General features: G+C 31.7%; 2 protein-coding genes across 17 annotated transcripts; one reads left to right on the top strand and one right to left on the bottom strand.

Moving 5' to 3' along the window:
• Positions 1 to 14,989, top strand: hzg (CTD small phosphatase herzog). Of its 2 annotated transcripts, XM_087410731.1 has the most exons (5): positions 1 to 147; positions 225 to 1,357; positions 2,405 to 2,838; positions 3,133 to 3,318; positions 3,812 to 14,989. In XM_087410731.1, the coding sequence occupies exons 2-5, from the start codon at positions 1,288 to 1,290 to the stop codon at positions 4,007 to 4,009; spliced, it is 888 nt and encodes a 295-aa protein (XP_087266857.1). In that variant the 5' UTR covers positions 1 to 147; positions 225 to 1,287; the 3' UTR covers positions 4,010 to 14,989. The 2 variants fall into 2 exon arrangements, with proteins under 2 accessions (XP_087266857.1, XP_011057080.1); XM_011058778.2 differs by lacking the exon at positions 1 to 147 and having other exon boundaries at positions 154 to 1,357.
• On the bottom strand, positions 14,977 to 24,951 carry stck (LIM zinc finger domain containing stck). 15 transcript variants are annotated; one of them, XM_087410722.1, is made up of 9 exons: positions 24,821 to 24,951; positions 23,664 to 23,742; positions 23,328 to 23,542; positions 20,636 to 20,749; positions 19,287 to 19,399; positions 18,977 to 19,169; positions 18,095 to 18,236; positions 16,797 to 17,055; positions 14,977 to 16,585 (listed from the first exon to the last, which is right to left on the bottom strand). In XM_087410722.1, the coding sequence occupies exons 3-9, from the start codon at positions 23,348 to 23,350 to the stop codon at positions 16,383 to 16,385; spliced, it is 1,047 nt and encodes a 348-aa protein (XP_087266848.1). In that variant the 5' UTR covers positions 23,351 to 23,542; positions 23,664 to 23,742; positions 24,821 to 24,951; the 3' UTR covers positions 14,977 to 16,382. The 15 variants fall into 15 exon arrangements, with proteins under 15 accessions (XP_087266848.1, XP_087266852.1, XP_087266853.1 ...); XM_087410726.1 differs by having other exon boundaries at positions 23,664 to 23,786; positions 24,821 to 24,936; XM_087410727.1 differs by having other exon boundaries at positions 24,789 to 24,936.
• Positions 24,952 to 25,264: the final 313 nt, after the last annotated feature.

The following is a 25,264-nucleotide window of genomic DNA, read 5'->3' on the forward strand; positions in this document are numbered from 1 at the left end:
TTTTTTTTGTTTCATCGTATCAAATCTCGAGTTATATATAGGTAAAGTTCTAGATGTTGCTTTGCGCATCGCAATGATTGTGTATGCAATGTCTTTCGCCGTTCGCATCACAGACTCTTCAAGACTCTCGTGTCACGGTTGCGTGAGGTGAGAATTGTAAATATTGGCAATAAACACTATTTGATTCAGTCTAAGGAATATAGTCTCTCGTCCGTGTGTTTAAGGTTCAGCGTAGCAATATATTGTACTATACAATACTACTAACACGCCGAAGTTAAGCACGTCGAGAGCTGTCGAGAGCGTGCAATTGGTGTCTGCTGACAGTGCTGACTGCTTAGTGCTTGTGTTTGTGTTTCGCCGTCGCGCCGTTTGCGCCGTTCGCAGATCGGAGTACGTGTATGTATGTTCATATGTACACACGTCGCGCGTCGCTCCTTTCCACGAAGCGTGTGCGATATAAAAACGAACCATGCATGGCCGTAGTGATGCACTATCGGAATAGCAATCAACTGCGCAATGGGCGATAGGTGTGGCATGTGAAAAAGGAAAGGAAAGCTCGTCAGCGAGTTGTCGCGAGTGATCAGAGAGAACGAGAGAGAGAGAGAGAGAGAGAGAGAGAGAGAGGGAGGGGCGAGTGCATTCCAGAAGTACCTATGAAGAGATTTCATGAGACATGCGACATTATTTCGTTTCCTCAGCGCAAATCATCATTCTGAGGAAGATCTCGCGTTTTAACGCACACATACACACACGTAAATGATCTCGTAATCTCTGACGTCTTTTACGCGTACTGCTCGTACAGTCGAGAGTGATCGAGACCGAAAAGCGTGCTCTGCGTGCCGTGCGTGCCGTGCCTGCGCCTATGCGTTTCCATTCGTCGCGCGCTCATCTACGTAGTAGAGGCAGTGGAAGGGAGAACAGCGGTGCCGGTAGCGCTGGTTTTTGAGGAGGGACGTAAGGAGGCTTTATGCGAGAGAGTGAGGTTAGCTTGTATGTGCGCTCGCGCTTTCTCTCTCTCGCTCCCTCTTTCCCTCACGCGCGCGTCAAATCTTGGCTCACTCTCATCCCAGATCCCTATCTCGCGCGCGCGCGGGACTCGCGCTCCTTTTTGTCTCTGTCTCTCTCCCTCTCTCTCTGTCTCTCTCTCTCTCTCTCGTGTGCGCGCTTGTTCGCTCGTTTGTGCTTCCTCGCTCGCTCGCCCGCCCGCCCGCCTATCGGCTGGCGCGTGCGCGCGCGCATTAACGGAATTTGCGATCGAGCACGCAGGGACCACCGACTAATGTTTAAATGGACGCATCGTCCATTATCACCCAAGTGTCGCGGGATGACGAGTTAGGCGCGTTCAACAGCGAGAAAGGTGCGTATCGCGTAAATATACCCGCGCCATCCCATCCTCCCTCCATCCCCGCGGCTGCAACGCACTCGGCCAGATGCTGCCGAGATTTTATTCCCCTGCACCTGTTACGGAACTCCGCATTTCTCTTCTTGCTTTACGTTGCCTAACTTCAGTCTCCGTCTTGCCTCCCATCTCATCCGCGACAACTTCTCGCGTGTCGTTCCCCCTTCTTTCTGCTCCTCGAATGTTGATATTGTCATCCCTTGTCATTTTGTCATTTTACATCACGCCTCCATCGAGCAATATCACGAATTTCCTTATTTTCTTACGCTTTGTCGTGCCCTTTAACCTTTCACATGCCTTTCATGAGAGCAAGCTAATGGCAAGCCGTAAAGACAGCGATAAAAAAAACTCGCTGTAAAAGATTAAATACAGCACGTTGATCGCTTCCATGATTGTACATACATGCATACATGCATATATGTGCACAAGATGCAATTGCTTATTTTGACCAATTTGACAAGTAGTACACACATTAAATTTGATTTGACAATATCAATTTAGATCAGACATGATCTATATGCTTTTTTATTTATAAAATTGAAGAAAATATATGTGTGCGTGCGTGCGTGTGCGTGTGTGTACAGAAAAAGAGAGACGTTGTCATCTTTTTAACCAGTTAGGCAACCCAGTTCCATAATTCATGATTAACCTCTTAACTGAGGTTCAATTCTAAAATTGGAAAGAGACAATGAATAAGTTGAACCTCGGTTATGAGTTAACCATCACTTGTGGAACTGAGCCTTAGTCTAAAAATTTAGCATTTTTACTTAGATCACAATTTTCATCCCAGTATGTATTGCATGTGTATGTACATACAACAAGTGTGAGAGATAGCAGTTAAAATTTATTCAGAATATACATACAACTTGAAGAAATAATAAATAATTTACATTGCAAACTTAAATACTTACATGTTTTTCAAATGGAATTCTTGCAATAATCAAATGACTTTATCAAATGACACATTGATAATTATTTGTCATCTCTTTTTTCTCTATACTACAGCCCAGTTACCTCGAGAAAATGAAGCAGCCAACAATACTTTGTCGAATAATAAGAAGCCAAGGGGACGTGGGCTCTTACGCTCACTGTTTTGTTGCTTTGGAAGAGGCCGTAGTGGTAGTTCAAAGAGCTCCAAGGCGAGTTCTTTACAGGGTGAGGGACGTGGGTCGCCACCACCTGGTACCGGATCTCCGAGATTTCTCCTACCACCAGTTAGGCACCAAGACATGCACAAAAAGTGCATGGTAATCGATTTGGACGAGACCCTGGTGCATAGTTCTTTCAAACCTATCAACAATGCGGACTTTGTTGTTCCTGTAGAAATTGACGGTACGGTACATCAAGTGTACGTCTTAAAGAGGCCTTATGTGGACGAGTTTTTGCAGAGAATGGGTGAATTATATGAATGTGTATTATTCACTGCAAGCTTAGCTAAGGTAGGTTTATAATAATAAACAAATAATTATCTCTTGTGAAATGAACAAAATTTTAGTTACAATATATAATAGTAATTCAAAATGCTTTTACAATAATTTTGATTTAATATTTATATAGAATTTAGTTTACTATAAATTTATATATTACTTAAAATATTTATATAGCCAACTGATTTTAAGAATTTATAGATATTGTCAAAATAAAATGTATTATATAGAACTGATTTATAATCTATAGACTTGAAAAAATTAAGAAAATAAAATTGTATCAAATATTATTTTATATATTTGTAGTACGCCGATCCAGTAGCAGATCTGTTAGATCGGTGGGGGGTATTCAGAGCAAGGTTATTCAGAGAGTCCTGTGTGTTCCATAGAGGAAATTATGTTAAGGATTTGAACAAATTAGGACGGGATTTGCAGCAAATCATTATTGTAGATAATAGTCCTGCCAGTTACATTTTCCATCCAGATAATGCGGTAAGTTATATATTTATAATGATATTAAAAGACTAATTTATTTTAAAGGCATTAAATGAATTTTGAATGATTAACACGTTAAACACCGGTCTTAAAAACTTTTTAAAATATTTGATTGACAGAGAACTGCTTTAGAGAACAAAACTGTACTGTGCTTTTGTATGACCGACGGACGATTAACGTTCCGATAACATTTTGCCTTCTCTTTTGTCTTTTTTTTTTTTATTACTTTAGTTCACGCTCCGCGCGAATCTCTCTAGTTGACGGTGTATGAATTCGTGCGACGTAAACGAAAAGTTAAACGAAATAGGCTCGACGCCAAGACAACTAACGAACCGTCAATTACACGAAAGATACGATACAATTTTGTTCTCTAAAGCAGATTTATCAAATACTTTGAAAAGTTTCTGGGATTAGCGTGGCATAAATGGAAAGGTGTCGGTCCATAGGGACCAGTATGGCGTTTAATAATAAAGATGATATTTGTTCATAGGTTCCAGTAGCATCTTGGTTCGATGACATGACGGACTCCGAGCTACTGGATTTAATCCCCTTTTTCGAAAAGCTCAGCAATGTGGAAAACATCTACACGGTGCTGTGTAATAGCAATCATCCTTACAATCAGATACCGGCGCACGCGGTGCAGAGCAATCAGAGCCTGCCGACTTCAATTTCAATGGCTGCTTCCTAGCCCCACCTGAATCCTGGCAATACAGCCAGTCTTGTTGCTCAATGCACCTTGCGGAGGATTCTGAGGGGACTGCTTCATGTGACCCACTTACTATGTGGCGAAGGACCTCGAAATACCCCTCCTCGTTGATATTTGGGAAAACCGCTCTGATCAGCAGCCAAATGTCTTATATCTTGAAAAGTGCATCATTTAAGTCACAGCTGCTGATATCCTTCTTCCTGGTGAGCAATGTAACGAAGACTGAATCAGCTTCGAAGCGCGAGTGTTCTTCCATTTTGCACCAATCATAAAAAAAATGACCAACTATATCGATCCTGTCTGCATTGGTAGATTGAAAATACTGTCTGTACTCGACAAAGAACATAGCGAAGGATGAAACCAGGAATCTCCGTCAAGCAGAAAAGTTAATCGATCGCTAAAAGAAAGAAAGCGATGGTTAGGGTGACTGCCTATGGTGATTGTATACTGGAAAAATGTTAAGCGTTAAAACAAAAAAGAAAGAAAGAATAAAAGTATGAAGAGAAAAAAGAAGAGAAATCGCTCCGAGTCGTTTGATGGGCCATGCTGTGCATTGTTGCCGTAGTTTTCAAGTCAAGATACTACATACTTTGTTTACTTAGATTCGATTATAGAGAAGACATCAATGCTCCAATTACGTTTATGAATACTTCTGACCCAACTTACAGAACATTGAAAAAAAGGAGGGTAACAGTGGCAGGTAGAATTTGAAATATATTTTATTTGTTAAAAATTTAAGATAGAAAAATTTTATTTTAATTGTGTTATTTTAATTATTTAAAATAATGTTGTAAAAAATCTAAGGCTTATTTTAGAATTTAATATTAAAATATAGCTTTTAAAATGCGTGGACATATAAAAAGATTAAAACAAGATTCACACATACTATAATAATATCTAAGCTTTATAAGAAAAATAAAATGTAAAATATAATCCAGAATTCTAAAATTTTGAAAATACAGAAAAGAAATTAGAAATTAGAAATTTTTTAAAAGAAATTAAAAGTTTTATTCTTTTAAATGTTTAATCTTTCAAAAAACTTAAATATGCAAGCTTGATCTCAATAAAGTCCAAAAACTTTTAAAAATATTTTGAGTAGGGATGCACCGGATCGTAAAGTCATTGGATACCGGATATCGGATATCCGGCATCATATTTGTTTAGATATCCGGTCGAATATCAAGTAAGGCAGTTATCCGGCCATTGGATATTTCTTCGGATATCCTGCCAGATATCTGGAAAATGGCTTCCAAAAAAAGAGCAGTAAGAGAAAAATAGCGTAAGAAGTGACGAAATAGCGATAATTGCGGAAACATAGCGATAATAATTTCCTGTATTTTCTCAACATGAAAAGAAAGATAGGAAAGAGAGATGAACTGCGCAAGAAATTTAGCTAAAAAGAATAAAATTCTGCATTTATGACGCAAACTGTCAATATAAAATTTCAAATAGATATCTGGAAACATGGTAGTGTCTCGGCGCTAAGACATGGTATATATTGTCGGATACTAATAATATTCGGCTGTCTAGCCGGATAATTAAAAAGTGCCGGATAATGCCGAATACCGAATATTTCCCGGATATTTGGTCTGATGCATCCCTAATTTTGAGAATATAATTCAAAATATATTATCTACAGTAGAATACTACTCGCTTTACACTGCCGAAGAGTAGGAATAACAATTTTCCGCGTATTTTATTAAATGAGTTTTCATTTTTATATTTATAAAGTTTGATAAATCACTTGAATCATAAATGTGATAAAAGTGATATATACCTTACCAACGAGATATTATTAAAGACGGCCGATCCTGAACAAATTTTCGTAACTATCCATAGGGTTCCGGGAGTCCAGGGATAATTGAAGAGTGATGAACATTATCAATAATTGATATAAATTATTAACATAAATATTTGGATAATATGTTATTAAATTTATAATCTTTTATTATATAAATGCTGCATAAATAAGTTTGCATAGTTATGCTATAATATCTTATATATTTTTGCGCCACAAAATTACAATTTTTTTCTTTACAATTATCATCTCTATTGACGATAATTAACCATGGATGATAACATTAAAATCACAATTTTAAATAAAAATCGAGTATTATATATGTATTGAGTTTTAAACATATATGTATATATGTCTACGAAACTAATAAATCATAAAATGATAGTACTATATTATCAATTTCTTACTCTTATGCCTGGTTTCATCCACGTTACTTTCACTTTAAGTGAGGCATAAAACTTTATCTCTCCCTCTCGCGGTTTTAAAGAGAGAATGTGAGAGTCTTAAGCCTCGCTTAAAGTCAAAGTAACATTGGTACAATCGAATCTTAATCTCTTAATCATTTAACACTCATATGAATTTCCGTTAAGCGACCGGCCGTTTTTAATAGTATTTCGTCGGTGTTGTATATCTACAATATAGAGTACAGGGTGTTTCCTCTAACTTGATCATTTAAAATATTCATTGTTTTTGATGATACGAGAAAATACCACAGGATCTTGTTGAATTCGAAGGGGCACATATGATGAGCAAAAAATTTTCTTCAATATCATAATTTTTGAGACTCAATCAAAGGAAACACAAGATCCCTTGTAGTATTTTTTCGTATCATCAAAAACAACGGAGAAATTTAAAATGATCAAGTTACAGGAAATATCCTATATATATGTACACACACACACACGCACGCACGCACACATGCATACATACACATATATGCATAGAAATATACAATACCGACGAAATATATATGCGCGCGCGTGCGCGCACACACACACACATACACACACACACACACACACACACACATACAGGATGATTCAAAATTCCCGCCCATGAAGTATAGACCTGATACTTTATGTTGAAAGAAACAATTTTTTCCTTTTGCAAAATGTGACTGACTAGTAATTTTTGCAAGAGAGCAGGTTGAAGTTAATAAATAAGCGCAAAAATTATTATCGGACGCAATTTTATTAAAGGAAAAAATTGTTTGTTTAGTATAAAGTTTCACACGTCTGTACTTCGCGGGCGCTTTTTTAAAACATCTTATATATATATATATATATATATATATATATATATATATATATATATGACGTGTGAAACTTTAAATATATATATATATATATTACACACACACGCGCGCGCACATCTCTTGATATCTTTTACTCAACAGAAATAGGTATTTTAAGATTTATTATAAAATCTTTCTCTCTTTCTCTCTCTAAATGCAACACACACATTGATGAAATTCTTCAATTGCAGTTATTAAATATGTCACTGTCATACAGATATGTTACCTATCTGTAAACAAATCTCTAAACAAATCACGGCTTTCAAAACATTTGTGCATAAATTAAGCATTTCATTAATGTTGCATTTGACTATTGCATCAAGTATTTCCTGCTGCTGGTACACCACCTTTTATTTGTAGAATGATCTGTATGTGGCATTTAAAACGGTGACATTGAAATTTTACAGGGTACGTACTAATATTTTTTTATCAAAAAATTCGGAGATATCTATGAACATTTCCATTTTTACTTTTACTAGTTCACTATTAAGTAAATAATTATACTTTTTTCCGATATATTTATTGGAATATAAAATATTTTAATTAGATTAATGTATATTTCTGAATAATTTTTAATTTTTGCTTTTATTCAGCAACAAAGTTCTGTTTTTATACAATAAGTAAGAAGTAATGTCTATATATTAAATAATTCCATGTGAATTTATATATCACGTTTGTAAATTCTCTGAATTATGCGCCGAACTGGTTTTCCGGAGACTTAGAAACGTAACTGAGCTACCATAGTAATGTCACAAATTAAACTGATTAGCAATTTAACTGGCATCATTTTAAAAAGATGTTAATGTATTGAAAATCTGTAAATCAATTTATCACAAAAAATATAATATTACCTCGGCCGGGAGTTGAATTCGAATCTTTGCATTCCTAAGCCTGAGATCATCGAGGCCAAAGTAATATTGTTTGCAATAACTGATATGTAAGAATATACGCATCTTTCAGGCAGCGTATAAACAATAATAAACCAATTGTATTAAATTACTAAGTTGTTAACTAATTAATGTAATTTGTGACGTTACTGTGGTAATTGCGTTTCTAAGTTCGGAAAATCAATTCGGCGCGCAATTCGAGAAACTATAAACGTACTATATAAATTCACATTGAATTATTTAAAGCACTTAAGATGCAGCTTCGATCGGAATAGGTATTGCTTTTTACTTATTATGTATTCACATTATACAGTTTTAATAAACCGTTTATTAAATCTTCTTTCATATTTGCCAAAAAGTTTCAAAGAATTTAAAATAATGATAAAAAGTGCAGGGCTTTTGAGAATTAATTAAATTAAATCTATCTTGAGAAATATTAATTAATTGATTTGCAAAGAAACTTTAAAGAGGTCACATCAATAATAAACTAAATGAATTGTTTTGCTGAGGGAAAAGAAGAAACGGGTAAATTAAGTAATCGGGAATAATCATGAATCACATATTGCTAATATTGATTTAAAACACTGAAAGCTGCATATCATTTTTTTTCCCTCCAAACTATGCAGTTGTCATATTTGATCATTCGTTTTTTGGAGCAAAAAGATGACATTGATTTAATAATAATTTGAAATTAAATTTTCGTAACTACAATCTTGAACATTTTTCTTATTTGAAATTGTATATATAATCACAAATATATATATAGAAATTCATGTATTTATTCAATATATATATATATATATATATATATATTATATATACATTCAATATATTTTTAATATATATTAAATATACGTATACACATACGTGCGCGTGTACATGTACACACACATGAATATGTATACATACGCAATTAATATTTGTTACTTAAATATTAAATAATTTCATAATTTTTGTATTATAAACTTGATGAAGTACTCTTATCCCTCTTATTACTAACAACTGCCAATTGAAATTATCAGACATACATACACACATGACTGCCAATTTGTATGAAATATATCAGGGATATAAAAGCGAGGAACAGAAAAAGAAGAAATACGCATGGCAAAATTGGATTCTAATCTTATAGTAATTTCTGCGATCAAGAAGACATCAATGCTCTGTTTTTTCTAGATTCTATTATTTATTTTAATTATTTATTTTAAAAGCAAAATGTATTACCTGTATATGTAGGAAAAAGATATTTTAATATGGATTTTACGAATTAGACAATTTGCAATTTTCTTGCTCCAATAAAACGAATTGCACGATGATGTCATTAACAAACTAGAATAATTTAAATAGCCCACAGATATGACGGGCAATAGATAAGCAGCAGTATATCTTACGCATATATTTACTAATGCGTAATTTGTAAACAATCACAGCTGCTTAATCGAATATAATTAATGTATAAAGTGCATTGTACTACCATAATCAATTCAAATTGTTATTATTCGTGCTTTTATTTCTGTTAATACTATTATTATTATTATTATTATTATTATTATTATTATTATATTAATATAATTATTATGTATATTGTAAGTATCGATGCTGATGTCGTCAAGTGCAAAAAGAGCTAAATATTTTTATTTTGCATATCTTGTTTTGCATATCATAATTTTAGATGATAGAATGATAAATTTTTTAAACTTTTGCATTAAAATGACGGCATTATTATCGATATATTCAATGAATATATCGATTATCGATATGAGTTTGTAATATGCTCGGCTTTGCTATTTTATTTTTTTCTTCCGTTGAATACAGGGTGGATCGAAAATTGAGATACTTACATAAATAATGGATAAAAAGATAATTTTTTATTGATATGAACAATTCAAATGTAAAAACCATCATTTTTAATTTATGATGTAAAATCGTAAGACCTGTTCCTCTCGAAAATCAAAATTACAGAAATTAAATGCTTTGCATATTAAAAACAATATTAATATAATCGAAAATAATCGTGTTATTTTTAATCTCTGAAAATAATAGACCTAGGATGTATATAAGAAAAAATGAAAAACGTAATTTACTTGTATTTGTTATGATTGTATAATTATAATGAGAAAGTTTATATGTTAGAGATTATTTGTATGTGTCAAATTGTTTTAAAAAGATCAAAGCTATTCGTATAAAATATTTATTTTTTAATTTATAATTATTTCATCAGAAAATCGTCTCTTCCATGCGCGTAACTGCAACAGAATTTTTGGACTACCCTGTATTTTGAAGAGAAAGAACGTCTTATTGTTAGTAATTTCTCTCGATAACGATAATTCCGAGAGAAATCCGATGATAATCCGATCGGACTATTATTTTTACTTAAAATAAGGAAGAGATTTTTGATGTGGCTTCCAATTCTTCCATCCTTCTGTACTTAGTAAATGTGCCGATGTTTCTTGTAAACGTTATTATATTATACGCGCGCGTGCGCGTAGGATCATAATATTCTCTTTGTAATAATGCCCATCAAAACGACTTCATTACATACGACCATCCGTTCCGGGACAACTCTGTGCACGATTTAAGGATCCGAGAATCCATAGGTCTAAGTATCCGAAAAGTTGAATAAGAATTTAGAGGAATTAAAAATCCATGGATCTTTCTCTCTCTCTCTCTCTCTCTCTCTCTCTCTCTCTCTCTCTTCCTCTCTCTGTCCGGTCAAAGAGTCGACAATATTAGAATCGAAATCTATTCTGAAATTGTATTCTATTCCGAGACTGTAAGGATGTAAAAATCCACGAATTCATCGATATTAAGCGTGCAATGATCCAACACTGATCCATCACTTTTGTGATATTTAAAAAATTTACGTTAGTGTAGTAATCTATGAAACTAAGGATCGTGGATAGGATTGAGAAGAATTTTATTTAAGATATTAGAAGGATTGAAAGCTATTAAAAATTCAGTAATCGGAAACAAATCAGCTCTGAGAAATCAAAAACGTTTTTAGAGGATTGAAATATATCAAGCAGTTTATGAATTGGTCGGGCTAAAATTCCAAAGAATTAAAGATCCAAGGATTTAAAGCTATGTAGAATCTAGGAATTCAAGGATGCACAGATACATAGATCAAAATTGTTTCACAAACGTAAAGGAGAATCTAAGGATTCAAGGATCTTAAAGCATTTTAACTACAGCACAGCATTATTATTATGTTATTGCGTATGAAAAGTCCATTTTTCTTTTTTTGTCAATACAATCTCTAAGAATAAGTTTGCTAAGAAATTAAGAAGATATAGATTATATTATATTAATAAGATAAGGAGTCCTGTAATCTCGGAAACCAAATTACGCGAGAATGTACAGTTTATACAAGATCATGTAATTCACATAAGAGTGATGTCCATTTTATTTATTCGCAAGAGATTATATATGTATACATGGTCATACTGGAGGTCTTTTTATATTTGCGGACTTAAAAATTTGACTTTTCATATGCAAACACGTAATATCTTGATACACTTGAAGCAAGAAGAAACACAGAGTGAGATAGCGTTGCTAATAATGTTCTCCCTCTTGAAATCGCAATCATGATTTCGGACCGCCTTGCTGCGCATAATGAAATCAAATGTATAGTGCATGCGTGCGTGCGTGTGTGCGTGCGTGTGTGTTTGGTTTAAATGTGTACATCGATTATTTTATAAAATAAGTTATAAAAAATTTTTTAATTAAAGTTATTTTGTTTAAGAAGATCTACACAAAACTAAAATATTTAAATTACTCTATTTTTATGTTTTTATTCCTCATAATTAAAAGCAATACCAGTGACAATATTTTATGAACGATTATCGAAAATCACATATTTTATCGAATATATTAAATACCTTACAAAATTGTAATAAAAATACATATCTACACATTACATATCTACATTATATATATATATCAGTGAAAAAATAAAATTCACTAAAACCAAATTTAACAAAACTTAAAACTTTTGTTTAAGTCTAAATATTTATTTAAATATTTTTAAACAAAATAACTCACAATTATTATTTATGAAACCAAACACACATATGTACGTGCGTGTTTACGTACATATTGTATAGTATATTAAGTGTTTTATAATTGCATGTCAATATTTAGGATGAATCTACACATAAAATAAATAAAAACATGAATATGTCCTGCATACTTTAATTTTTGAGTTACGAATGATTAAAGAAAATGTTCTAAATGTCCTTCTCGTGCCTCAACAGATGCTATTGCACATCTTAGTACCTTCGTGACCTTATCTAATGTTTATATACTAAAATTAAATAATATCTTTCAATATTGTAATGCAATAGTGTGTATTAAAACACGAAGCACGGACACTAAGAACATTTCCTTTAATCATCTATAACTCGAAAACTAAGGTATGTAGAACATGTTCATGTTTTTTACTTATTTCAGTGTATAGATTCACTCCCTAAAATATTGACATGTATTTGTAAAACACTGTGTGCGTGCGTGTATGTGTGTGTGCGTATGTGTGATGTGTGTACGTTTATATGTATCGTACGAATGTGTAAAAAGAAAAGAAAAAATAGCGTTCGAGGCTTTCGCCGAGTGACGGCCGTTGCGGCGTTTCAAGTTGAGCCGAGAATTTTATACAGAGTTCCGAGAAAATTTCTTTAAAAAAAAATGCGAAATAAAAAAATAAGTAGATAAGAAGACGTGCGACTTTTTGAATTGCGCGTCGCGTCGTATAAAATTAGAAACAATTGTATTATTATTATTATTATTATTATTATTATTATTATTATTATTATTATTATTATTATTATTATTATCATTACTATGCGAATTGTATAAATTTTTTTCCCGTAATTTCTTGTTAACCCGTTGAAGGCCCGCGTCGCCGTTTGCATCGCAATAAAGTAGCATGATCCTATGTTCACATCGATGGCACTTTGGCATAAAATGCGGCTATCTGTGATTATATCCCAGAATAGAATCTTAAGATTATATACATATGTAAATGTATATATCCCCTACGCCATCCTTACCCAAATGAATTCAGAATTGGATAGTCGCGTTGAGATCGGTGATGCCAAACAAAAATGTGAATATAGACTTTTCGAAATCACTGACACGTTGCACAATTAGCAGTAAATGTGGTTGGTCACGCCTTCAGCCTTCGTTATCCTTGCTGAACCGCGACCTTTATATCCGGTAATTAAATGTACTGTATAGAGTATTAATGAGTGATCATGTTCAGCGATTATTCATGATCGCGGATACGAACTAAGCTTGCTTGCAAACAAGTTCTATCAGCATTACACATGTTGCGTTAAATACGAATTATGGTGGTCCACGATCACGTTGATTGTGATCTTTATATCGCTAGTTTAGGCGACACAACAGCCTACCGTTTTCAACTGTATGTTTTGTAACTTTACAAGGAGATCTATCAAGACAATCGTACAAAAGCATGTACAATCATGAAAGCAAACTTAAAATAGCGTTAAAATCTTAAAAAAAAGCTATTATCTTCATTTTCTATCTTTTATCTATTATATGAAAATATGGAGAAATAAATTTAAAGAAATTTGTTTATAATGATTAACGTGTGGTTGTTAATTAATTTGATAAATAGTAAATACATACAGTAATTGATTTTTGCTATATATAATTATAATTGCAAATAGTTTTTTTACGATATAATTAAACAAATTAATTTGTTTGACTTATTAACATATAAATATAGTCATAAATCGGCCGAGATGCGTACGTGCGAATTAATTTGTGATACAAATGATTATACTAGATAATGATTTTTTAATTTGGAAGTCGCTATCAAGTGCAAGTTATTTATACAAATTAATTTGCTATCAAGTATAGTTATTGCTAAGAGATTTATGCAAATATACTTATACAAATAATTATACTTGATGGCACAATTTCCAAATTAATATATAAATAAATATATTTAAGTATAATTATTTATATATCAAGTACAATTATTTGTATTATAAAATTGGATTAATCGCATACATTTCCTCGCAACCGTGCTTCAGATTATTCTATTATTCTAGTCATTGATTTATAATTATATTTTTTACGACTTTAGAATGTTGCTTGAATAAGCAAAAAAAAGTTGACATCGTCGCGTCAATGAATCTTTTCAAACTGAATCCTATCGAGAAATATCGGCTTCGAAATCTTGTAAAAATATTCTAAATATAATAAGATAATAGGTCATGTTATATATCATTCAATCTGGAAGTTTCTCTCTCTCTCTCTCTCTCTCTTTCTCTCTCTCTTTTTCATCTGGTTTTATAGGTTTTTTTATTTTAGCTAAGAAATTTTGCCCTTCAAATTGTCATGATTTTATGTGCTTTTATAAGAGCATGGGTCACCACAGAGGAATTTCTCGAGATTCCCTTGCCTCTTTGACGTCATCGAACTATATATATATATATATATATATGGCTGAATCGATTATTTTACGCTTTAAAGTTCAATTGACCACATTTAGCGCTAAATGCAGCGTTAATCTTAGAATACTAATCATACTTTTAAAAATAATCATACGTTAAATTTACATATGTTGAGATTTTTTCCTAAAAAAATACCAAAATAAACATTCATTAGAAATAAACTAATGGGTAAGAAAAAATAAATGGAAAAAAAACTGCTAAACTTACATGCTATTTTTTTATTATATATTATTAGTATTCTAGGATTAAATGAAAGTGACTGCAAGGATTTCTCCTTGACAGACACTATTTATGAAAAGTACACTTGACATAAATGAAAAAATTAAAAATAACTCGACGAGAAAAGTAAAACTTGTGGAAAATAATTACTTTTTTATATTTTTTTATGACCTTGAACGGGTTAAAAATTTTAACATGAGTGAGAGTAGAGAAAGGATTATGCGTGTGAATGTAAAATTAATGCCTTGATTTGTAAATAAAACTTCATTAGATACTTCCATTAAATGCCGTTTTTATTGTACATTTTTTGTTAGGCACGTCTTATTGCTCATCCTGCATTTTGTTATGAACATTTTTACATAAGGTCGAGTTTTAATCATAAATATACATATTTTAAAATTATAATAACATTTTAAAATTAACATACATAAGTAAAGTTTCATAAAATGCGATTACTTGTATGAATACAAGTTATCCATAACTCTTAATTAATAGTGTTTTCATCCTGACCGGGCTTACACCGGGGTACACTTTGCACCAACCTGGGTTGAATTAATGATGTTTCGTGCTTTCCTATTGGTAGAGCATGTAACGTCAATCGATAGCAAAGCATTTTCGAACTCAGGTTGGTGCAAACCCGGTCGGGCCGAAAATACTATAATATTTCTTGGAATGAAGGATGATGAAATTTTGAACTAAGTTTCTTTCCCAATTTTGATCTTGATTATTATTTACCGAATTATTAATGATTATATATAAAAAGTTTATCAATCAGATTGTATCAGTCGGAATACGCAGGAGTGCAGCATGTCATAGAGTTGCTCGTGTTTACTACACATTTTCCTGATTAAAATTTTATTATAATACACGCCCACGCGCGCGCGCGCACACACACGACACACACACACACATACAATGCATTTCAGACCAGACCACCTGCTAATGGCAGATACCTGAAACATTTTGAGACGAAAATTTAATAATGTTCAGACTAAATATTTTTTTAATATAATAAATATCTCGCGCTGTGACGTTTAGTGCTAAGACACTACCGTGTCTCCAGATCAAGAATTAGAAATATCAGTGATTTCATTTTCGCTTATGTAATTATTTATATTGATATTATAATAGGCAACTATTAGCTTTTGCTTTTAGCACTTTGCGTTATTACCTGAACACGTAAATTTTAGACAGTATAATTTGCTAGCTTTAAATGATTATAATTCAAAAACTAGAATTTTAATTTCAAAATAACTTCAGGAATCTGCCATTAGCAGATAATGCGTTAGACGTGAAACATTCTCTCTCTCTGTGTGTGTGTGTGTGTGTCGTGTGTAACTAATGTTACGCTTCACATACACAAAATGTATACATATAGAAGAACTATTGCACACTCTCCTATTCGTAGATGCCAAATTAGAAAAGATATTTTAAGTCGAAGATGCACTCATACCTTTTATTAAAAAATAATTATTAAAAATATAGCTGTTACGTCAGTGTTGCAACTGATAAATAAGTAGTTTTGGTACGTAGACTCTACGTAGCTTACAATATGACAAATAGTTAAATGTAATTTCTTATATTAATATTAAGACAAATAAGGCACTACAAGTAAATCAGTGAGTATTGATTAAATCTTAAGAGAGTTACACAGAAGAGCCCAAGCCGAGATCTGTGTTTATGCTGGTGGAATCCTCTTAGGATTCAGATCGTACATACGTCGCATCCGCTTTTTCAACTCTTGCGGAAACTTATCATAGCACTTCTTGCACGCGGGCTTTAGGTCAAACTCGAAGAACTTGGTCTTCTGATTCATCTTCTGGTCGCAGAATGCACATGCAAAGTGATGAACGCACCATGCCTTATTCAATGCCGTAAAAACTAGAAAAAAAAACAAATATCGTAATAAAAAAATAAACCTTTCTCTTTACAATCGGTCCCGAATGACCTCCGAATAATCTTGACTCTGAAGAAGGAAAATGTCATTGATCTTTTTCGCTCGTTATTTATTAAAAAGTTATTAACTAAACAATTTTTATGAATTGTACGCAATTTATAAATTAATTTGTGATACCATATATCAGATACATACCATCTCCAGAGATAACCTGATTACAGACAAAGCAGAGATTCCCAAACAATTGATGATAATGAGTCTCGCAATAAGCAAGACCTTTTTTCTCATAATGGCGATGGCCCAGGAAGGGTTTTTCGCATTTAGCACATACAAAATGCTCCACATGCCAATGTTTGCCAAGTGCCGTTACCACGCGTTCTTCGATGGGACGTCGACAGGCGCCACAAATTGGGATTCCCATTTTATCGTGACACCGCAAACAATAGAGCTCGTTCTATGCAAAATACAGTTCATTATTAAGACCGAAGCAAATTGTAAAAGCATATCTCTCTCTCTCTCTCTCTCTCTCTCTCTGTGTGTGTGTGTGTGTGTGTGTATTGGGTCATTTAAAAAGTATCCGCGGTTTTTTCATTCAAAAATTGAACAAAAAACCGCGGATACTTTTAAATGACCTAATATAATAAATTTATAGGATGTTTGGAAATTAGTGATAAGTCTTTCGCACAGGAGCAGAATGAGAAGAAAGACTAAACTGAGAAGAAAAGTCCTCTAGTATTTTGCAATTTTCACAATAGTTAACAAGATATTAATTAATGAAAATTGCCGAAAATTAGCCTTCAATAATATTTTACTCAAATACTATCAACTTTACAGAAAAACTGCAAAAGGCGAAAATTGTTTATTTCATTCTCATAGAACTCTATGAATTTTTTCAGAAATTTTTCAGAATTTTTTAATACCGTATTTTCTCATGTTGGTGAAAATGAGAAAATGCAGTTAAAAAGTTGAAAAAAATTCTGAAAAAATTCATAGAGTTCTATGAGAATGAAATAAACAATTTCCGTCTCTTGCAATTTTTCTGTAAAGTTGATAGTATTTGAGTAAAAAATTATTGAATACCAATTTTCGGCAATTTTTAACGACAATTAATATATTGTTAACTATGAAAATTGCAAAATGGGTAGAGGATTTTTCTTCTCAGTTTAATCCATTCTGCCCCTGTGCGAAAGACTTATCACTAATTTCCAAACACCCTGTACATACATATATATATATACATATATATATATATATATATATATATATATATATATACACACATACATACACACACACACACACACACACACACACACACACACATACTATATTTTTTACCGTTAAAAAAATTATGTTTAAAACATTAAATTCTATTCATATACTATTCATAAACATATTTATTCTTTTTTTAGATATACTAGTTAATTTCTTATAAAATCTGAGACTTAAACAATTATCCATATTCTGTAAAATATTAACATAATCTTTATTACCATTTCATTGGCAGCATAGCCAGGTCGAGAACGGACTTCTCTGGCTTCGGAATTGAGTTCTATACCACAAGTTGTGCAATTGAAATGATAAGGATGATAAAGTTCACCACGGAATCGTAAAGGTTTGTCATCGATTACTCCGCTAGAAATTACAAAAGAAAATCATAACGACTACAATTTTCAAACAATTTCAATATTCCATTGCGTAAATTATAGATTTTTCTATAAATAGATTGCTGATTTCGTCTCCATGTTTGAAGACACCGCTGGGCAGCGCCATATTTGTGTTCACTCACTCTCACATGTATATGTATAAATCACACGTATAATCACTGCTTAAGTAAATATTAAGAAGTATATATTTATTATCTTTATAATAAATAAATAATGTAATATATATATTTACGAAAAAAAAAGAACATTACTTCCTACTTTATATCGACTTTTGCAATTTGCTACCGTTTTTTATATTATTTTTTAGAATACGATAAAATTACAAAGCTACCATAAAATGACATTTGACATTAATGATAATTTCTGTTATGAACGCAGTGTTTTCACATAAATTCACGCGATACAAGGACACCTCGAAATCAGAGTAATCTCTTTCTATCGCATTAAGTCAGCAGTCTAGTTACAAAAAGTCTGGTTTTTTCATTCTCCAGACTAGATATTTTAGATTTTTAAAATTTTAAAAATATCTATCTCAAGAAGCTATAAGTGCGTTTAAAAAGAGATTATAATTTCTTTTCAGAATAAAATTAAAAAAGGATCGCTTAAGCATCATTTTAAGCATTTTGATAATTAAACATTTGGATTGCAAAAACTGCCTATCATTTATAATACGAAAGCTACATCTTTTATACAATAATGAGAACATACTGGCATTGATGACATATATGTTTTCCAAGTACACCAGCTTTCACATTAGCGTTGCACGTATGGCATAAGGCTCTGCCTTGACACTTAATGAAGCCCGCATCTGCCAATTCACCGTTACATTCTTCGCAGCGGAAACATTGTGGATGCCAATTTGAATTCATCGCCTTAATCACGCGGCCAATAACAAATTCGCCTATCATAAAAATGAGAAAACTTGATTAAATACATTTTCAAAATGTTATCTCATATTTGATTATACTCTCAGAATTAATAATATCGAAGCAATTAACAAAATTTAAATCTAACTTACCACATTTGCCACAACATGGTGCAAACAGAACATGAAAGTCATGCTCGCAATATTTGTATCCTTCAAATTCATAGAAGATTCCATCTGGAAATGGTCGGAAACATTGCGCGCATCTATCAAAATTAGATATTAAGGATATTAACTCATGTGATAAAAATCCATAAGATAGTACATTTTTATAGCTGTTTTTGTTTTACAGAAAGTAGCGAAGAAATTAATATTGGAGCATGCAACTTGTAAAAATTGTGGCTTCTCCACAAATGTTACGTAATATATGAAAATTGAATCGAATAGAAAGTATGTACATGTACAAAATCACAATTAAAAAATTGCGAAAATTCAATAATTATTATTTCGTGATACATGGATAAAATGAAATGAATTAAACGCTATTCCGTAAAAGAAATGTCATTTATATTAACACAAATCATAGGAACAATAATATAAATTTAATTTATAAAAAAAATCGAATATTAGAAAAAGTAAAAAATATGGCATGATTAATTGCATTCAATGATACATTTTCAAATCTCGTTACAGGCAATTATTTCCATAAAAGAAATCATTTTAATCATTTTAAATTCTTTGAAAATAAAGTTATAATTATTAGTGTTAAAAACTATTTAATACATTCTAAAAATACCTCGATTATGTAAATTCAAATAACTATTTTGGAAACGTATATATGAAATTAGACAAATTGCTGATTTTTTCGTTACCTATATAAGTTTATGTATATTCTTTTCATACTATGTGCTAATAAAAGTAATGGATTTTTTTTGCAGTATAGTATATGTTTAATTCGTTTTCGTCTATTTATTCATAGATACAAAATACACGTAATAGCTATTTATTTTCCTTTTTGCCTGTAAGCAAACTGCCTACAGTATAATAAATTTACAGCAAATTTACTTAGAGCTAGTATCTAGTTACTGCAACAGATCCAGTATATCATCTATACGTATATATAGTACAGTATATTTTTTGTTAGCTGCTTTCCTTTTAGAAAACACAATTGACACATCGTATTATTCTTCTTGATATTCAATAACAAAAAAAAATATTTGTATCGACTGTGACATCTCCTAAAAAGAAAGCAGCCAAGATAAAGTCAGTAGTAATTAAATAGAATCGTTCATAAATATTTAAATGGAATACAAATACATCATTTAAAATGATTACGAAACAGCAGATTCTGCTCAGCTTCTGTAATCAGTCTGTCATTATATTCTTTTCTGTTAGATTTTTGTTCACAATGTTGTGACATTCTATTAACATTTCTAATAGACACTTTCGAACCTATGTTTGACAGGTTTGGCTATCCAATTGTTATCCCAATACATACTTACACAAAACACTGCGGATGCCACAATTCACCATTTGAATTAACAATTTTCTCATGTGCAACAAAACCTTCTCTACATCGGGAACAAAACATATGATCCAACGACATCTCTGTAACCCTGTAACACATAAATATTTTAATAAATATTTTAACATAACGGTTTAATAAATGTCTTAATTTTAAATTTATAATAATTAATTAATCATTATATATAATAATAAAAGCGTGGGTAAGAATTTTGTATACAATCTAACCCAAGTCTGATTTCGATGAAATTTTATAGATGTGTAGTACTAACTAAATGTTTTTTTCCTACTTCTAAATATTACTATATTTAGAAAGATCAATTACGCAAAACTTGAATTTAATCGACAATACATTTAAATTGTTCGCATTCCTGCAATAATGACTCTACCATGTACTGAAAATGAAAATCGTTAAGTAAAAACTTTAAGGTGACAATTTTATAAAATTAAAAAATAATTTTTCGACATATTAACCAAATACAAATATTAGAAATAATTTAAAATTTTACCTCCTTTTATGATTTAAATATTGATAATACAAAATATTACAAAATTGATAATATAAAACACATATAAAAAATAAGAGCATAAAAAACCACAGCACAAGTTATAGTTTGTGATATATAATTATTATTACATTAATTAAAACATTAAACGTTTCGGCCACAATCTGGCCATCTTCAGTAATTCAATAATATTCTTAAAACGCAGAGTTACATCTAGTTGACATTAAATTCAACAGTCGAGAGTTGTAATTAAATAAACATGTTTTTATGTATGTGAAGATGCTTCATGCAGTAATGTTACACCGTCAATTGTCATATCAAGAAAAGTGTAGAACAAGAATTTCCAGATTCTGTTTTACAGCAAAAAAACCAAACGATGAATCTCGAATATTTCTTTTATACAGTTAGAATTTTGTCGTGACATTATGTGTTGTTATTTTGAACAACACATAAAAACAACAACACATAATGTCACGACAAAATTCTAACTGTGTAAAAGAAATATTCGAGATTCATCGTTTGGTTTTTTTGCTGTAAAACAGAATCTGGAAATTCTTGTTCTACACTTTTCTTGATATGACAATTGACGGTGTAACATTACTGCATGAAGCATCTTCACATACATAAGAACATGTTTATTTAATTACAACTCTCGACTGTTGAATTTAATGTCAACTAGATGTAACTCTGCGTTTTAAGAATATTATTGAATTATTGAAAATGGCCAGATTGTGGCCGAAACGTTTAATGTTTTAATTAATGTAATAATAATTATATATCACAAACTATAACTTGTGCTGTAGTTTTTTATGCTCTTATTTTTTATATGTGTTAATATTAGAACCACGTTAGTTTCAAGATATTTGATAATATAAAATTTAAATATTAATAATATAAAATAAAAAATAAAATATTGCATTTTTTATTTTTTTTTTATGATATTTTGTACGTATAATTTCACATAAAATGCAGTCAACAGAATAGCATTAATTATAATTAATTTTTCATGTAAAATCTTAATTGAGTCGATTAAATAAAAGGAAGGTAGAAATGTTCGCTACCGCTCGAATATCGTTTTATATGTATATTTTCTTGTGTAATTATATTTTTCATTATAACATTTGTCACACATCTCTCGGTACCGTTTCTCCCACTCCAGACATCATGCGTCTCTTGAAGTGGAGGAAAAACAGTATCGAGATAAATGTTATAATGAAAAATATAATCTAATTAACGTTTTGTGGTGCAACATTATTCACATTTGATTTAATATGGAAATAATTTCATAAATGAATTATTGAAGTATAACTGAGATAGTGATTTTATAACGATATGCGAATAAGGATTTTATTCACTTCATTTCAATGTACGAATTTTTCCTTAAATCTTGTTATAATGACTATTTTCAATCTTTACGAAGAAAAATACATAAAGAAACATAAAAATAACAATCCTCGAACAGTAGTAAAAATCCTTGAAAATTTCAACCCTTTGAATATTTTGAAAACTAAGCATTTCCACAATTCTGCATTTATGAATTTGATTACATTTAGTTCCGTTCTTTTTCGAAGAATTCTAAACTAGTGCAATATGTTGGAGGGAGAGAGAGAGAGAGAGTGAGAGAGAGTGAGAGTGAAACAAACTATACCTGTCCCACTCTAATTTACTGCATCAATGTACACTAGTTCAGAACTTGGTGTGGAAAAAGAACAGGCCTAGTATTACATTTGTAAAATTTGATTGAAATTGAGTTTGGGTAGTGTACAGAAGTTGAGCCAAAGCGTGTTGTAAATATGTATAATCATGTTAATTCTATAAATTTATTTGGATAGATAATTAGCCCAGGTAGCAACGTGTCTGTTTTGTTGCTGGCATATTGATTGCTAAATACACATTGCTACAGAAATTGCAGCAACTGCTATAAGTCCTCATTTGTTGGAAACTTAATGCCTTGACAACTTTGAGTAGCAACTTGTTGACAACTTAAAAATTGTCATCATTAAAACTCGTACTATTGCTGTCATGTTGCCATAATATTATAATATACAGCATCACACAATATTGCTGTCACATTGCTGACATTGAGTAAACTTTACTTTTCACTTCCGTTAAATTTCAAACATGTACTTATTTTGGTAATTATGAAGGAGACAGGCTTACTCACCGATTTTGATGAAAAGGTAACATTGATGCAGTTATCTTGCATTAAGCTAGCAATACATATACACATTGTTGCCTGCATGTTGCTACAATATCTGTATATTCGAAATATACAGATTGTTGAAGACAATTAATATTATCTATACCTATTATGCAAGTTGCTAGTATCATAAACAATCACAGATTTGTACGATGTTGCCGAGAGACACAATTTGCTATCTGGGTATTTACACACATTTTGTATGTTATCAGGAAAACAGAAGATAATTTCTGTTACACACAGTTGCATCCTATACTTATGCAAAAAAATTAATATTTTTCAAAGAGAGGAGATGCTTACCCTGGCATATTTTAATGGAAGAAGACGATTATGTTTTAACGTTGACAAACACTTCTAGCTATCTTGTTTTTCTATTCGCCTACAATCAATTTGCTTTACACAATAATCTCTATTATTGGAACACTATTAAAAACGCGTTAAAACAAATAATATATGTAGGTTCATAGAAATATTGTAAATTTGATATACGCTATTCAATAATGGGTTTGTTTTTTTATTGGTGCATAAAACTGCAGTATACAACTTTACTTTTCACTTCCGTTAAATTTCAAACATGTACTTATTTTGGTAATTATGAAGGAGACAGGCTTACTCACCGATTTTGTTGAAATTAGGCTCATTCGACGCGTTTTTGCACAAAATGAACAAATCTGGTAGAAAAAGTGTCGCTTTGCCCCCGCGAATCGAGATATTACGCAAAGTTCAAGTTCAGGTTACGTTCAAGTTAGGAAAACTGTTATATCGATGATATAGAGGGCTACACAAATTCTCAGTTTTACAATCACAAATTCTCTACTTTAAAAACAAATTCCTTGCTTTAAAAACAAATTATTTTCTATATAACTTTCATTTTTACAGTTGATGAGAACTTATTTTTAAAGTAGAGAATTCGCGTATTTTGATGCAGAAAATACCTAATCTAGCTTTAACTTACAGATTCTCATATCCTTCTATGCTATCGATGTGACAGATTTTCCAAACTCAATAGTCGTCAACTTTAATGATTAATACCTCGGTCCACAGGGCAGAGACCAGCACTTCTTTTTGCCAGATTCGTAGAAAAATTTCGTACAAAATACGTCGAATGAGCTTAATTTCATCGAAATCCATGAAGATGAGTAAGCCCGTCTCCTTCATTCATAATTATTTTTATGATTACATGACCATTAGGTTAAATTTAAGTTAACACACAAGTTAAACAAAGACTGAAAAATTGGACCTTAGCCATTCTCTCACTCTGCTATTTATCGATTTTTAATGTACATTATTGTTTAATATACATTATAAATAATATTAATATTTGACTACTCGACTATAATTTTTGCTCAATCAATCAACCATGAAGTACCTGATAACGCAAATATTTACTAAATTACGAACAGTACAATGAGACTAAAACACTACCTATCACATAGCAGATATATCCTGTCAATTACCTATATTCTGTATTAATCTTATCAGATTTTAAGTAAACAGCCAATCCGATCTCAGCGAACGTGATATGACCTTTTATGAAAACGAATATGGATTAAAAGTTGTCTAACCTAACCTAACCTACAGTAATTAGTCACCACCACCACTCCCTTTAGGCCCTGCGCACAATGGAGGAAATATTAGGGCTATGTTTCAAAACTTCCTCTCTGAGAAAAATTTTACTCGAAATATATAGTATATGTAAAGCTGATTCTACATTAGTTGCAAGCTGATCGCAAGTTTGTTGCGACAATTAACATTGACGTCTGATTTCAAAATGCAAGCTTCAGATTGGCTGTCACAACAAGCTTGCGATCGGCTTGCAACTAATGTAGAACTGGCTTTATGCCTCCGCCAGCGTGATGTTCGCCGCGCGTGACACGCGACATCCAATGACAGTGTACCTT

The sequence above is a fragment of the Acromyrmex echinatior genome, chromosome 10 (genome assembly GCF_024713525.1).
Source record: "Acromyrmex echinatior isolate Ae372 chromosome 10, ASM2471352v2, whole genome shotgun sequence".
NCBI classification, from domain to species: domain Eukaryota; kingdom Metazoa; phylum Arthropoda; class Insecta; order Hymenoptera; family Formicidae; genus Acromyrmex; species Acromyrmex echinatior.

Bases quoted from the DNA above. Each gene is read 5' to 3' on its own strand.
- stck (XM_087410722.1), bottom strand. From the start codon at position 23,350: ATGTTACCTTTTCATCAAAATCG. The intron at 20,750-23,327 runs GTGAGTAAGCCT...TATGTGTTACAG, and splicing joins TTACCTTTTCATCAAAATCG to GGTTACAGAGATGTCGTTGG. The intron at 18,237-18,976 runs GTATGTTCTCAT...TGTAATTTCTAG, and splicing joins CATATATGTCATCAATGCCA to CGGAGTAATCGATGACAAAC.
- hzg (XM_087410731.1), top strand. From the start codon at position 1,288: ATGGACGCATCGTCCATTATCACCCAAGTGTCGCGGGATGACGAGTTA. The intron at 1,358-2,404 runs GTGCGTATCGCG...TCTATACTACAG, and splicing joins CGCGTTCAACAGCGAGAAAG to CCCAGTTACCTCGAGAAAAT. The intron at 3,319-3,811 runs GTAAGTTATATA...ATTTGTTCATAG, and splicing joins TTTTCCATCCAGATAATGCG to GTTCCAGTAGCATCTTGGTT.